This window comes from Neovison vison, chromosome 7 (assembly GCF_020171115.1).
Source record: "Neovison vison isolate M4711 chromosome 7, ASM_NN_V1, whole genome shotgun sequence".
Lineage (NCBI taxonomy): Eukaryota > Metazoa > Chordata > Mammalia > Carnivora > Mustelidae > Neogale > Neogale vison.
The window spans coordinates 13,577,968-13,592,468 of record NC_058097.1 but is presented as its reverse complement, the minus strand read 5'-3'; the positions used below and the strand labels follow the sequence as shown (position 1 = coordinate 13,592,468).

Here is a 14,501-nt window from a genome sequence, read left to right as displayed (position 1 = left end):
GTCATACTGGTTTTTGAAGCTTTTGGGAGATAGCAGATGGAATGCTCTGAAGCTGATGAATTCCTCTTAATCTGATGACATTGGATGCATTAAAAGCAGACTGATACAGAACTTAAAATACCTCAAAGATTACGAAAATAGGTTAGAAGATAAAAAGTAATAGGAGATTATACAAAATTTGAGTATTCTGAATAGAGATAATAAAACTAAATGGAATTTAGGAGCAGTATATTAACGAAAATGTTCTACACTGAATCATAAACCCATTAACAAGTCATCTCCTGAGCAGTGTTTAATTACACAGGCGTAGTCCAAATCTTCTGTTTCTTTTGGACTGCTTTTTCAGAATCTAATGTAGCTCTGGGTGCCCAGTAAGAGGCTGGCTGAAATAGGAATGCTACATTATTATTTACAAATTAGATCTAAGCAGGGAGTAGTATAAAAGTAAAGCATGAGATTTGGACAGGAGAACATTTTAAAAATGTTAATTTGTTAATTTTAAAATGTTAAATTGTTGAGTTAAAAAAAAACAATTTATTAAACATATGTAACATTTTTTACTTTGAAAAATATAGTTTATTGCATTAAAAAAGACAAGGAAGAATACCCTCCACCAGACTGTTATGAGAGATTATCTCTGGTAGTAGGATTAAAAGATTTTTTTTCTGTTTATCTCTACTTTTCAGTTTTTTTTCAATGAGTATGCATTACAGTTATAGTAAGAAAGAAAACAATTTGAATTTACTGAACTTATTCGAAAGTATCTATGAATTTTCTAGCAATAAAATTTACTTATGATACATGGAAAGGGCAGGAGATAAATTTTATGTAAAACAAATATGCAAATGAAAATTCTGCATATGCATCTCATTTAGCAGAAACAGTAATTTCATATTGGTGGTATTATTGTTTTTATTTATTTTCTTTTTTTTTTTTTAAGATTTTTTTATTTATTTATCAGAGAGAGAGAGGGGGAGAGAGCGAGCACAGGCAGGCAGAATGGCAGGCAGAGGCAGAGAGAGAAGCAGGCTCCCTGCTGAGCAAGAAGCCCGATGTGGGACGCTGGGATCATGACCTGAGCCGAAGGCAGCTGCTTAACCAACTGAGCCACCCAGGCGTCCCTATTTTCTAAACTTCCTCTTCACGTTATAGGACTTTATTTTTATAATTTTTTAATTAATAAATTATAAACAGAACAGTTTGTAATAATTTAGGTAAAGATGTTAGGCTGTCTGAAGATACTTTGCTTGCTGTGTAAAAGCTGCTTAGGCCCGCAGAACAGTGAGTCACTCACATCATAGTCCTTGGCACGTTGGGGCATGCAGTGCAAGCCCTCCTGAGATGTCTATTGAAGGTGGATTATGTGACGCACAGGTAGCTGAAGAGACGTAGCTCTGAAAGGAATCTTAGCGATGATTTAGTACAACTTGTTCATTTCATAGCTGAGGATGCCCGCTGACATTAGATTGTGCGGTATTTTGCAGCTAGTTAGCAAAGGCCAAGCTAGTCCCACGGTAATCCACTCACCACAGGCCAGCGCGGATTCAGCCTCTTCCCTGTAAGTCAGATAACAGAAAGATGTTCATACCCACCAGATCCAAGAGCTGTTAAGAGAAGCAAGGGAAGCTTCCGGCCTTGGAACCCAGTGAGAGACAGATGAGGCTGAGATCTGGGGAGCAGTCACCTTGGGGAGCTGTTCCCTTTGCTGGCATCCGGCTTTTTCGTTCTGAGCAGCTCTCTGGCAGCGGACCAGGCCGCCGCTGTCACACTGGCTTGGTGGCTGCCCCCTGTGAATGCAGTGTGCTACGTGGTTGTTTCTTTTTCAGCAAACTAAATAAATTGGAGCAGTTGGAAGAACTGAACCTAAGTGGCAACAAGCTTAAAACCATTCCCACGACCATAGCCAACTGCAAAAGGCTTCACACCCTTGTGGCGCACTCCAACAACATCAGTATTTTCCCAGAGATACTGCAGTTGCCTCAGATCCAGGTACTTTTCTGTGACGGAGCGGTGTCCTGCTGGGGAAACGGCAGGTCACTCTCTTCTCGTAGAGGAGAAGAAAGTGGTAGTTTGGGATCACAACAAATTTAATCGATTCCTGGGAAGAAATTCTTTCCTTTGAGGATATGGTAGGGGACTTTTAGGGATCTAAGAATTCACTGTCTGTGATGTATTTTCTTTTGATTTCCCCATTTTCCTCTCAGTTTGTAGACCTAAGTTGCAATGACTTGACAGAAATCCTGATTCCCGAGGCTCTGCCTGCTACTTTACAAGACCTTGACCTGACTGGAAATACAAATCTGGTTCTGGAACACAAGACGCTGGACACATTTAGGTAGGAAAAATTTTGAAACTGAATCCACATGTGCTTTTAATTCCGTCAGCCATGCCGGTGATCTCCTGTAGAGGTCTGTAGGGATCTTGATTCATTAAAGGAAATAAAATGAATTAGGCCATAGAGCCCCTCTGTTCTTTTACTTAATTCAGTTATGGATAGATATTCTATCCAGTAAACAGCCCATTTATATCGGAACTCAGCGTCATGGGTACTGCTCAGCCACACACTGAATATCTGTACATAGACATTTTAGGTGGCTTGGATTACACTGCATTACATCATCTAAGAGATGATGCAACCTCATTCATTGTACCAAGCCTTCATTGTATCAGAATATTTAAGTAGACAGTTGGCTAAGGCTTGGAAATCTTTGGATGTGCTTGGTTTTTCATTGAAATGAACAGTACCAATTGCCACAATATTTGGCCCCTATATCTTCCTCCAACCCTTTTTCTTTCTCCTCCTCCTTAGCCCGTGGGTCAGCACACTACTTTCCTCGTTCTCTCTGGAGATGAGTCTTGTCTGTCAGCAAATGATTTTATAAAAACACATGTTCTTTGGGGATAGTTTTTGTGAAATACAGAAGCCTGTGTGGCCTCATCTTCCCTTCGTGCACTTTCCACAGCCATATCACCACCTTGAAGATTGACCAGAAACCTTTGCCAAGCACCGATGCTACACTTACATCAACCTTCTGGAGCCACGGACTGGCTGAGATGGCAGGGCAGAGAAATAAGTGAGTATCTTGGCCATGGAGAAAAATTAAAAAGGCAGCCCCTGACATCTGATCTGGGGCTGAAAGCTGGGCCACGTTGATCCCTGTGGGACATAAACACATCCTAGAATGCCAGCAGGAGAGAAGATCCCTCTGAGAGCACGGTGCGGTGAGACAAAACCAAGATGAACGCACAGTCCACAAAATACCAGACATCCCCTCTCACGGCTGAAACGGCGATTGCTACTTTCTCCTCCCGCTAATCTTTCCGTATAGATCAGATTCACTGAGATACCCAGCCGCAGAACGACCCCACTTTCCGACAGCACCTAATCTTGGTTCACTTCATCAGCCCTTTCCCAAAATGACCCAGCGAAAGCCCAAACCCTCTTGTGGCTTTTCTCTAGTACGCCCTTACCTGTTCACCCCAGAGTTCCGTGGTGGGCACTGTCCCTTGCCGTGAGGCGTAAGAAGCCTAGTTTGCTCCGCCGTAGTTGTGCTCCTGGGGGTCTCTGAGGATGTTGACCACACTGGTCCTTAATCACTACTAAAGGAAAACGTTGACTCTTCCCAGCCTTCGGCAGCACCGCAAAGCGAGTATGTACTGCCCATGAGTGTGGCTGAATTCCCCCGTTTCTTATGACATCAGCTCTTTCAGGTTGCTACTAATTACCTCATACTTTTTTCACGTGTAGATTAGAATTTGCTACTGTTTTTTCCACCCGCGGTTCATACTTTTCAAAGAAGGCTACCTGGAGAAGAATCCTTTTTACCATAACTTGCTTTGATGGTTGTTTTTCTCCTGTTTGTGTTACAGGCTGTGTGTCTCTGCCCTGGCTGTGGATAACTTTGCAGAGGGGGTGGGCGCGGTGTACGGTATGTTTGACGGGGACCGGAACGAGGAGCTCCCTCGCCTGCTCCAGTGCACCATGGCGGACGTGCTTTTGGAAGAAGTGCAGCAGTCAACAAATGACACGGTGTTCATGGCTAACACCTTCTTGGTATCTCACAGGTAAGCAGGTGGGTTGAATAATCCCTAACTCGGTTCTACTTTTGGAACGTAAATCTCACTAAGCCAGAAGGTCAGGGTCTAAATTTATAGGTACAGGATCAAGATCTCACTTTGATCCTTCTGCTACAACTGTTCTCTGGACCAGCATGGAGAAATGTGGGGCCTTTGGTCCTTTATTTATTTATTTGAAGATTTTTATTTGACGGAAAGAGTACGAGCATGGGGAGGGGCGGAGAGAGATGAAGAAGCAGATTCCCTGCCGAGTGTGGAGCCACACACAAGTGGGCTTCCATCCCAGGGCCCTGAGATCACAACCTGACTTGAAGGCTGATGCTTTTCTGACTGAGCCACCCAGGAGCCCGAGGACATTGGTTCTTTGAAGAGCCTGGGGAGCCATTTGTTTTCCCTGTTGAACCCAGAGGCTGCTGAGGATCTGGAAAATCCAGAAATCGTGTGTAGAAGATTGATTGTGTATAAGTGCATTTATACATTTGGGTGGTGTTAAGCTTTTGTAAGATTCTTCACAGACTCAGTGACCTACAAAAAGTTAATAAGCACTGATCAGATTTGTGTGTTTAGAATACTTCTTTTTGGGGATTTACCAGTTAATCAGCCACTTAAGGGCAAAAACTATATAACCAAACTATTGAAAATCTCTTAGTAGCTAATACAGCCCCGTGTCCATCACTTGGGCTGTGGGAAGGCCATGCACAAATGAAAGGTTACAACCTTGTATCATCCAGGTTGAGATGGAATAGCCTGGAGCCCAAGCTGGTATTACCTCTCATTATAACACAAAGCAAAGACGTTGGGAAAGGAGTCTATTTTTCAGTAATGGACTTGAGCCAGGAACTTGGCAAAAGAAAGAGTTTGGGAAAGAGAACTCGGTTTATGAAGCACCCCAAGAGCCAGGCAGACCAGCCTGTCTTTCTCCTACCGTATCTTTAACTTTCCAAACAAGCCAAAGAAATGGGTATTTGCTCAGAAAAATTTCTCAGAGAAATATCTTGCTATGGATCTGCAGTGAGCAAATGGCAAAGCTGGAGTTTGCAACTGGATCTTTCTCAAAGTATCTGCTCTGTGCTTAGCATTGTGTGCCAGGTGCGAGGGGATGGATGCCATGTGTACGGGACATAGAGGAGGGACAGTGTTGTGGTCCTTCTTTGGAAGACCTCACAGCCTAAGTGAGTGGTTCTCAAAGTGGTGTGCTAGGAGCAGCTCCCTCAGCACCACTAGGAACTTGTTAGAACAGCAGATTCCGGGCCAGCCCCTTGCCCACTGCATCAGAAACTCTGGGGCGGGAGCCCAGTCATCTGTTCTAATGAGCCTGCCGCCAGGTGACTTCTGATGGGCTGAAGTTGAAAGTGACCGAATGAAAAAACAGTCTATGACCAGACACAAGCAGAAGCTGTAGACAAAGATGTAGCTTCACCGGCTCCCCCACCCTCAGCCTGTTCGTAAAATCTCTTTTCTCAGTCAGCTGTGCGTGGAAGTCGTGTCCTGTAGCTAAGAGTCTGCCTTCAGGTGAACACCGGGCAACTGGCTCTTAGTCATGCGGCAGAGAAACGAGGAACACGTGGACACAAAGGACTGCTTCTTACTTTGACAACTTCATTTTCTTTCTTTCTTTCATTCTTTTTTTTTTTTTCCCTCAATAGGAAATTGGGAATGGCTGGCCAGAAGCTGGGCTCCTCCGCTCTCCTTTGTTACATCCGCCCCGACACTGCCGACCCAACAAGTAGTTTCAGCCTGACTGTAGCCAACGTTGGCACGTGCCAAGCGGTCCTGTGCCGCAGTGGGAAGCCAGTGCCCCTCTCGAAAGTCTTCAGCCTGGAGCAGGACCCGGAGGAGGCTCAAAGGGTGAAGGACCAGAAAGCCATCATAACAGAGGTGAATCTCACTCTCTACCAGTTGCTTCTGCTTCCCAAATCTACTGAACGCTGTTCTGCATACAGGCAGTGAAGGTCCATTTTCTTCCCATCAAGTCTGGTAAATTGTATCTAATCCAGATAATAGTACTAGAAGATCTAATGAATAGTTAATGACTAACAAAAAGAAAAGGCAAATTAGAAATGAAAAATCCTAATTTGTGATCCTTCAGCTGATAGCTAGCACATAAACTGAATGCAGATGTCTCCCTTGGTTAATTTCCAACTCCTCTGGTTTGTTATTCCAAATAGAAGAAGAAAAAATTCTGCGGTTTGACATCACTGTTCTGAAGTGCAAAGTCTTAAGATATTTTTACTGTTTATATTGTGTCCGGCTTAGTGTCCTCTGGTGGTTTGGTTTTGCTTTTTAATAATGAAGCATCAGTATCTCTACTGTTTTATAGCTTATCTCCTTTTCTAGTAATTAGCATCACATTTTCGCTTTCAAAGAGACTTTAGTAATTGCACGAGAACACTGTTTGCTGCAAAAGTGAAATTCTGCTCAGATGCTTTGCCCATTTTTAATTGTTTCTTTGTTGTTAAGTTTTAAGAGTTCTTTGTGTATTTTTGGGTACAAGTCCTTATCAGCATGTGTTTTGCACATACTTTCTCCCAGTCTGTGTCTGTCTTTTCAGTCTTTTGTTTTTTTTTTTAATTTACTTGACATAGGCAGAGATCACAAGTAGGCAGAGCAGCAGGCAGAGAGAGAGGAGGAAGCAGACTCCCTGCTGAGCAGAGCCCAATGTAGGGCTCCATCCCAGGACCCTGAGATCATCACCTGAGTGAAGGCAGAGGCTTTAACCCACTGAGCCACCAGGCGCTCCTCTTTTCACTCTTTTAATGGTGTTGTTTGCAAAGCAGAAGTTTTAGTACAAATTTTTTTAAATTAAAAAAAAATGTTTTTCTTAAGTAGGCTCCACACGCAATGTGGAGCTTGAACTCATGACCCTAAGGTCAAGAGTCAAATGCTCTACTGACTGAGCCAGCCAGGCACATCCCAAGAAGTTTTTAGTTGAGAATGAAGTCCTACTTACCTTTTTTTCTTCCATGGGTTCATACTTCTGGTGTTTACAAATTCATTGCCAAACTCAAGGTCACCTAGATTTTCTTCTGTGTTATCTTCTAGAAGTTTCATGTTTTAATCTAGGTGGATCTGGTTTTAGTTCATTTCTGTGACAGATATAAGCACAGTGTCTAGAGTCCTTTCTGCTTTTTGCATGCGGATGCCCAGCTGTTGCGGCCGTAGTCATTGACCAGAAAGTCCTTTCTCCATTGAAGTGCCTTTGCTCCTTCGGCAGCGATCAACGGACCATATTTGTGTGGGTCCATTTCTGGGCTGTCTGTTCTGTCAGAATTCTGTGTAAGGATTACCCAGAGGAGATTCCACCCAAAGAACACAAAACCATAAAAATGGCCATTACAGTGTGCGTTGATATTAAGGAGATTCTGGTAGACCAAGGCATTAGTCTCAGGAAGGTCTTTCAGTCAAAACAAAGGAAAGATAAAAGATAACTTTGTGTTTGAATAATCTCTTTTTCCAGGATTTAGATAATGTTTTGGTTTTTCTTGGGGCGCCAGAGGCAGGCAGGAATTATTTTTAAACCACAGGCATTTATTGTTTGCTAAGCACTTGACTCTTGTTTTATTTACTTTTCACAATAATCCCCATGAAAGAAGTGCTTTTATTTCCATTTTACAGATGAGGAAAATAAAATTTAGAGTTTGTGACAGAGTCTGGTAAATGAGACAGCCAAGATTTTTACCCAGAGAATGACCACAGCTCTGAAACAAATATATTGATGACTTTTTAGAGGTTTTCTTTGATTTTATCTTAAAAATAAATCAGTACAAAGTATTTGGCAGATGACCATTCCCAACCTGCAAAAGAGGATTATTCTTTTTCCTCTAAGTTTAGAATTCTATCCATTGTGACTTGATCTGCTCTTCATTCCGGGTACAGCCCTTACAGATGAGGTAAATTGTGCCATGGAATTCAGACTTGACTTTTCTAGGCTAAATAGCTTTAGAGGTCATTTAATGCTTGCACTACAAAGATTCTCCTAGCTGTTTAATATTCTGTCCCAGCTGTGTGAAACCATTTTTAGTGACCCACCTCTGTGAGGATACTGGTGATGGAGGGTTAATACCAGCCCTGCTTATTGTTTTTCTGACAGATGTTTCTCTGTTTAAGGACATGCTGAGGCCTGTACTTCTATGAGAGCCAGTATCTTTTGAGATGGAGGTGCTAAATTTTTCGCCACTTCATTTTAATTGGTTTTAACTCCAGTCCTGTGAACTATTTGGTATAATAATCACATGATACTTTGTCCTTTAAGAATTCTGTACATTCATTTTTGTAAATCCACTTAAATTATAGAGATCTGAGGAAAAACCATACCTGTCTGTTCTCTTTTACTGTAGAGCACTAGGCATTGTGATCTAGAAAGATAAGAAATTGTATCGTTGTTGCTTGTTACTCAGAATTTTGCATTCTGCTTGTCTCCTAGGACAACAAAGTGAACGGGGTGACCTGCTGTACCCGGATGCTGGGCTGTACATACCTCTACCCTTGGATCCTCCCTAAACCCCACATATCTGCCACTCCACTTACCATTCAAGATGAGTTGCTGATTCTGGGAAACAAAGCATTGTGGGAACACCTGTCATATACAGAAGCTGTCGACGCAGTACGCCACGTACAGGACCCGTTAGCAGCTGCCAAGAAGCTGTGCACGTTAGCCCAGAGCTATGGTTGTCAGGACAATGTGGGGGCGATGGTGGTTTACTTGAACATTGGAGAGGAGGGGTGCACGTGTGAAATGCATGGGCTCACTCTCCCAGGTCCTGTGGGATTTGCTTCAACCGCCGTCCTCAAGGACCCCCCCAAGCCAACCACTCCTTCGTCCAGCAGTGGCATTGCCTCTGAGTTCGGCAGCGAGATGTCCACCTCGGAGGTGAGCAGTGAGGTGGGGTCCACCGCTTCTGATGAACACAACACCGTCGGGCTGGACGCCGGCTTGCTTCCAAGGCCCGAGAGGCGCTGCAGCCTCCACCCAACACCCACCTCCGCGCTCTTCCAGCGCCAGCCTTCTTGTGCGACTTTCTCAAGTAACCAGTCTGACAACGGCCTGGACAGTGATGACGACCAGCCTGTCGAAGGTGTCATAACAAATGGCAGCAAAGTAGAAGTCGAAGTAGATATCCACTGCTGTCGGGGAAGGGATCTCGAGAACTCTCCCCCTCTCAGAGAGAATTCTCCTACCCCGGGTCCTGAGGAACATGCTAGAGGATCGTTTTTTGGCATCCGAAGACAGAACAGTGTGAATAGTGGCATACCTGTGCCAGGGAGCAAGGACAGGATGGAGTTACAGAAGTCCCCCTCCACTTCCTGTCTCTACGGAAAGAAACTCTCGAATGGCTCTATCGTGCCCCTAGAAGATAGCCTGAACCTCATTGAAGTGGCCACAGAAGCACCCAAGAAGAAGACCGGCTACTTCGCTGCCCCGACTCAGCTGGAGCCGGAGGATCAGTTTGTTGTACCTCGTGACCTGGAGGAAGAAGTCAAAGAGCAAATGAAGCAACACCAGGAAAGCAGACCCGAGCCTGAGCCCCACGAAGAGGATCGGACCGAGCTCCCGGAGGAGTTTGACACGGCCCTGTAACCCTCCCCCGGGAGCCGGAGCGTTGGGCAAGGCTGCGCCGTTTCAGGGTAGGGATCCTGCCGGAGGCACGGTGCCTTTGCTTTCCTAAACCGTAGCCGAGGGGGTAGAACTTGGAGCCAAACGTGGTAAGAGCTACCAGGGCCCTGCTCCAGGATAAGCTAATAAACACCATCAGTGTTAAGTTTCACATTTAACCTGCATTGGAATTCCCAGAGTTACTGGGAAGAAAGCCGATGTGGTTCTGTATCAGTCCTGCCACCTGCCATTAACCCTTTCTCTCCTAGGATAATTTGAGAATTTGCCTGCCTGGGCAGGAAAGGGACTTTTTCTGTGGAGGAAATAACTGAAGATTGATTCTCTTTACTAATTGCTGCTGATGGATCTCTGTGACAGAGAAATCACCTTATATCTCAGCCTAACTGATGGGATGTGATGTGACTAGTCACATGGCTTTTCATTCTTCTCTACGAGAATACAGCCTTTCGAAATGATGTTTATTGGAAATGTAGAACCAATCAAACCGATACTTTATGTATGTAATGTAATGAGAGCACTTTTCATTGACTGTGAACTTTTTATTTTTGAATCTGCACTCGAGCCAATCTTCTTAGAGGCAGCCCGACACCTTTGTCTGTAGACAGAATGATCATCAGGTGTTGGAGCGTTCTGTGAGGGTACCAGGAAGGGCCCTGGGCAATCTTTGAACTGTTGGAGGGCAGGCTGGGAAAGCTTCTGGGAAGCTTGGGGGAGTAGGATCTTCGGGGATGAAGATCGGGAAGGAAAGAGAATTAAGGCTGCTTCCCCCTCGGTCAGAAAAAGAGATCTAATTCCTTGACACGTGTGACACCTGCCAGGAATTGCCCAGGAGATCACAAGAGAAGTATTTGGGGACTGGCCTCTTCCCACGACGTGTGATGGAGTTGGCAGCCAGCCTCCTCACATGTAGGGCCAAGGCCGATGCTGCTTGCCTCCAGGTAACCTTGAGTGTAGCAGGTGACTCTACACAGACTGAGGCTGAATGAGAGCAGACGGGTGGATGGAGCTCATGGGTTAGACATGGTCCCTCTCTTACTCTAGAGCAGAGGGATCGTTTCCTAAAGTGTCAGAAATGAGTTCACATCTTTAATGTTGAACAGAGTACGCTTCTGAAAACTGCTTATCCACCTCACATGGTTTTGGAGTATGAGGCTCAATTAATAGGAGGAGGAAGGAGGACTTAATTAGAAAAATCCCAAGCTTACAGAAAACCTGGTTTACTGTATTTTTGCACATTCCACATAACCCTAGCAAAATGCAGTTCCTTCCATATTTCTGTTCTATTGCCTTTTCCATTAGAAGACTTACTTAGGAAACTGATTCCTACTTATTCCTATAAAATTTTGACATTGCTTGATTTCACCCGATGGGGAATGTGCTTTGAATTTTTAGAATACTTTAACAATTAAAAAGATAATAGTGCGGAACCATGAATTTGCTTTATGAGAAACAAAATGTTAAAGATAGGGTTGAGATATATATAGATCAGGTTGTCCATCTATTTATATCTTTGAGGGAGTTTTTGAAGTTTTTGTTAAAGCAATAGTAGAAAACCAGATGACCTGTCCACAAATGGTTATGTGTCCTCATCTTCTCAGAGGCCCCACATCCGTGTGTGTGTGTGTGTGTGTGTGTGAGTGGGGTTCACTCTTGGGGGGTTCCATACCACGCCAGTGGCTTTCTGAAATTCAACCCCTCAAGAATCTGAGTTTTAGTCCCCATATTGTCAGAAAAACTTGACTTCTCTGTATCAAACTACTGGTCAGCTACTAAAAAGTTTCAGAACTCAGGTCTTAATTTGAAGTAGGGAAAATAATGATTCATGCAAAGTTTAGATGCTATTAGAAAAGGGGGAATGGATTGTGTGTTGCTGCCCTATTTTTATATGGGGAAATGGGGGGGGGAGATGAAGGAGAAATGAAAATGAAGAAAAAGCCCAAAATAATAGTGATGGGTGATGTGAAAAGTCTTGCTACCCGGACAGCAGAATCTTTGAGTTATAAAACACTGATGCTGTCTGTCTGCAGAAGAAAGTTACTTTGGGAATATACCACTTTCATAGTATAGCTTCTTCTTTTTTTTTTTTCATAGTATAGCTTCTTAAAAATAGTTCTTTATCTCTGTGAACCCTTTTCTTATCTTTGTTTCCCACCCTACTTATTGGAACCACCTTGAAACCCAGTTCTGAAATGACTTTACCCAAAGTAAATGTATTTACTTTTTCATCAGAAGAACTCTGAAATTTCATATGTTCTTTTTACATGGTAGATTTATTTTCAGGAAACACTAGGTTGCATTGAAAACCTTTCATACAGGCTTTCATATCATTAGTACCAAACTACTCTTTTCTGTGACTTCCTTTCATTCATTTCCCTCTATAATTGCTCTGTATTAAAATAGAGGGTAAGAAGGCCATAGTCCGTTACCAAAAATTGATTACAGAATTCTTGACCTATGAGGTCATTTATCGTCGTGTGATCTGATTAGGTTGTCACATGGTGAAATCCAGGAATCTGTCTCCAGGTGAATGTAATCTACTGCCCAGGACTTTACCCAGAGGATGTTTTCCCCAGGTGGGCAGAGTACCACTGATCTCTAGCCCGGAGATTCTGGCCTCTGGGTGATTCTCAGGTCTCTGTGTGTACCTCCCATTTAATAGAGAACTGTAAGAGGATTTGTGAAAGGGTATCACTCCTGCTTCTGGGAGCAGTTCAGGAGTCCCGTGGAAGAAAGAAAAATCCATGAGTCTTGGCAGCCATGGTATTCTTATTTTTATCCTAATGGGTTGGAAATTCATTTTTTGAACATTTGAATGCCACTATGTCATTACGAGTCTACCGTAGAGTCATTGAGTTGGCACTCCTGATGCAAGTGAGGGCGTTATTATACTACTGTAGAGTGTCTGTGTGCAATAAGCTGATGAATTCATTCCTTGGTGTATGGAAGAGCCAACACAAGAGCTTGGTAATCACTGGGTGCTATTACAGTTGTTTGTAGCGAGTGCTATTTTCCGGGAGGCAGAGCTGGTTAGGCGTATCTACTGAATCTCAAACGTTGCTCTTCTTCCCATGTAGACCTTCAGCAAAAGCAGGTACTTGGAAGCCACAGGCTCACCTTCTCTATCTACTCAATAATTATTAATGCAGAGACCTCCATAAGGGAGCATTTGGCTGTTACCGATAAATGTACCAATTATTAAATAATTAGCCTCCAAGCCATTCAGTGATGCCTGCAGCATCACTAGAGAACTGTGTCGCGTCACTTTTTACTTCCCTCCGGGCGGGGCCTTTTCAGACTCCCCCAGTCATGGAGGCGAGTTCATCTTTCTCTCCAGTTAGTGACTTCTGCCCCGGAGTTGGGCAAGCACTTCCTAGATTGAGAAAAGCAGCTACAATAAATCCTGCTATTTCCTTCATTTGGTGATCATTCAGTCACACAGAAGCTCCTTGTATTCTGAATTTCACGCACTTCTCCCAGATGCTCTAGGGTTTTCTCTCACTGTTGCCAGTGGATGTCATCCAGACAGTGAGTTCATATCTTATGGTTTTGTGCAATCATTTGTTGTATTGTAGTCCTAAGACTCATTATAGTGTATTTTTGATATTTTTGAAATGTGTTAAATTTTTTAATTCAATAATATGAGCCAGAGCATGTTGCAGCAAATCTATTGTTTGTAAAAAATAACAATAACAGTAATAATAAATAAAATAAAATGGAATATCTTTTTCATGGCTTTGTTTTAAAATGGAATACCTGTTATTTTATAAATACTTTATTTTGGCATGAAACTGTAATTTTCTCTAACTTGTATATAGAATTAGTTTCTTAACCAAAAGCATCTTTAGGATTTTTCTTGCCTCCCCCCCCCATTTATTTATTTATTTATTGCTTTAGAGGAAGATAACAAATGAAACCACATTCCGTGACACTATGGAGCAATGAGTTAAGGCAAGAATAAATATTTTCGCTCACCTCTTAAGCTGAAACAGCAATAAAGATTTTTTTATGTTAAGAAACATATTCTGACTTGACTTATATGTTTAAATAAATCCCAAAGACCGGAAACAGTCCTTATTTGCATGCAGGCTATTAGCTGACTAGAAGAATCCCAGTTCTAAGTAACTGATAGCTCCCAAATCATAGAGCTGGTGATGACACAGAAGGGCCAGTTGGATAACCTAGCCGTCGCGTTTGTCCTAAGGTGAGGGTTTGGTGTCAGAACCTTAGCTGTAGGAGTGCGCTTTGACTCACAAAATACTTAAAATCCAGTTCAGCCTCTAAATTATCTCCTCACCACCCTCCCTCCCCCCACTGGTTGTCCTCCATAATCTCTGGACTTCCAAGCAAGATTAGGTTTCTCTAATAAAAGCAAGTTGAAGTCCTTTTGCAGGTTTCCTCCTCATTTGGCAGAACGAACATTTTAAAACCCTGCTGTGTCAGCTGTTCATCGAGCGCGTTCAACGTGCAGGGCTCAGGGCCACCATCTGTATGCTCTAGTGCCTCAGCTCTCTGAGACACTCCCCTCCCTACTCCAGGGAGAAGTCAACAACAGAAGTCAAGTCCTCTGAATGTGTTCTCTGCTTCCTGTGTCAGCCACTGGTACACACAAGAGTGCGTTAGTCTCTCAGAACATGTTCTGAATGTATGGGGTAAGTTTTGTCTCTACTACCTAAAAGATTTGATTTGACTAGGGCCACCTGGGTGGCTCAGTTGGTGGTGAGGCAACCACCTCTTGATTTTGGCTCAGATGGTGATCTCAGGGTCGTGAGATCAAGCCCCACGTCAGGCTTCACGCTGGGTGTGGCACTTA

General features: G+C 43.3%; 1 protein-coding gene across 1 annotated transcript in view; it reads left to right on the top strand.

The window, feature by feature from the left end:
* PHLPP2 (PH domain and leucine rich repeat protein phosphatase 2) overlaps positions 1 to 13,413 on the top strand; it is a 72,001-nt gene extending 58,588 nt beyond the window's left edge. The window contains exons 14-19 of the mRNA XM_044255794.1: positions 1,827 to 1,989; positions 2,205 to 2,335; positions 2,964 to 3,074; positions 3,871 to 4,065; positions 5,724 to 5,955; positions 8,501 to 13,413. Of these exons, the coding sequence (XP_044111729.1) occupies positions 1,827 to 1,989; positions 2,205 to 2,335; positions 2,964 to 3,074; positions 3,871 to 4,065; positions 5,724 to 5,955; positions 8,501 to 9,655 (1,987 nt within the window). The 3' untranslated portion in view covers positions 9,656 to 13,413. The remainder of the gene's footprint in view (positions 1 to 1,826; positions 1,990 to 2,204; positions 2,336 to 2,963; positions 3,075 to 3,870; positions 4,066 to 5,723; positions 5,956 to 8,500) is intronic.
* Positions 13,414 to 14,501: the final 1,088 nt, after the last annotated feature.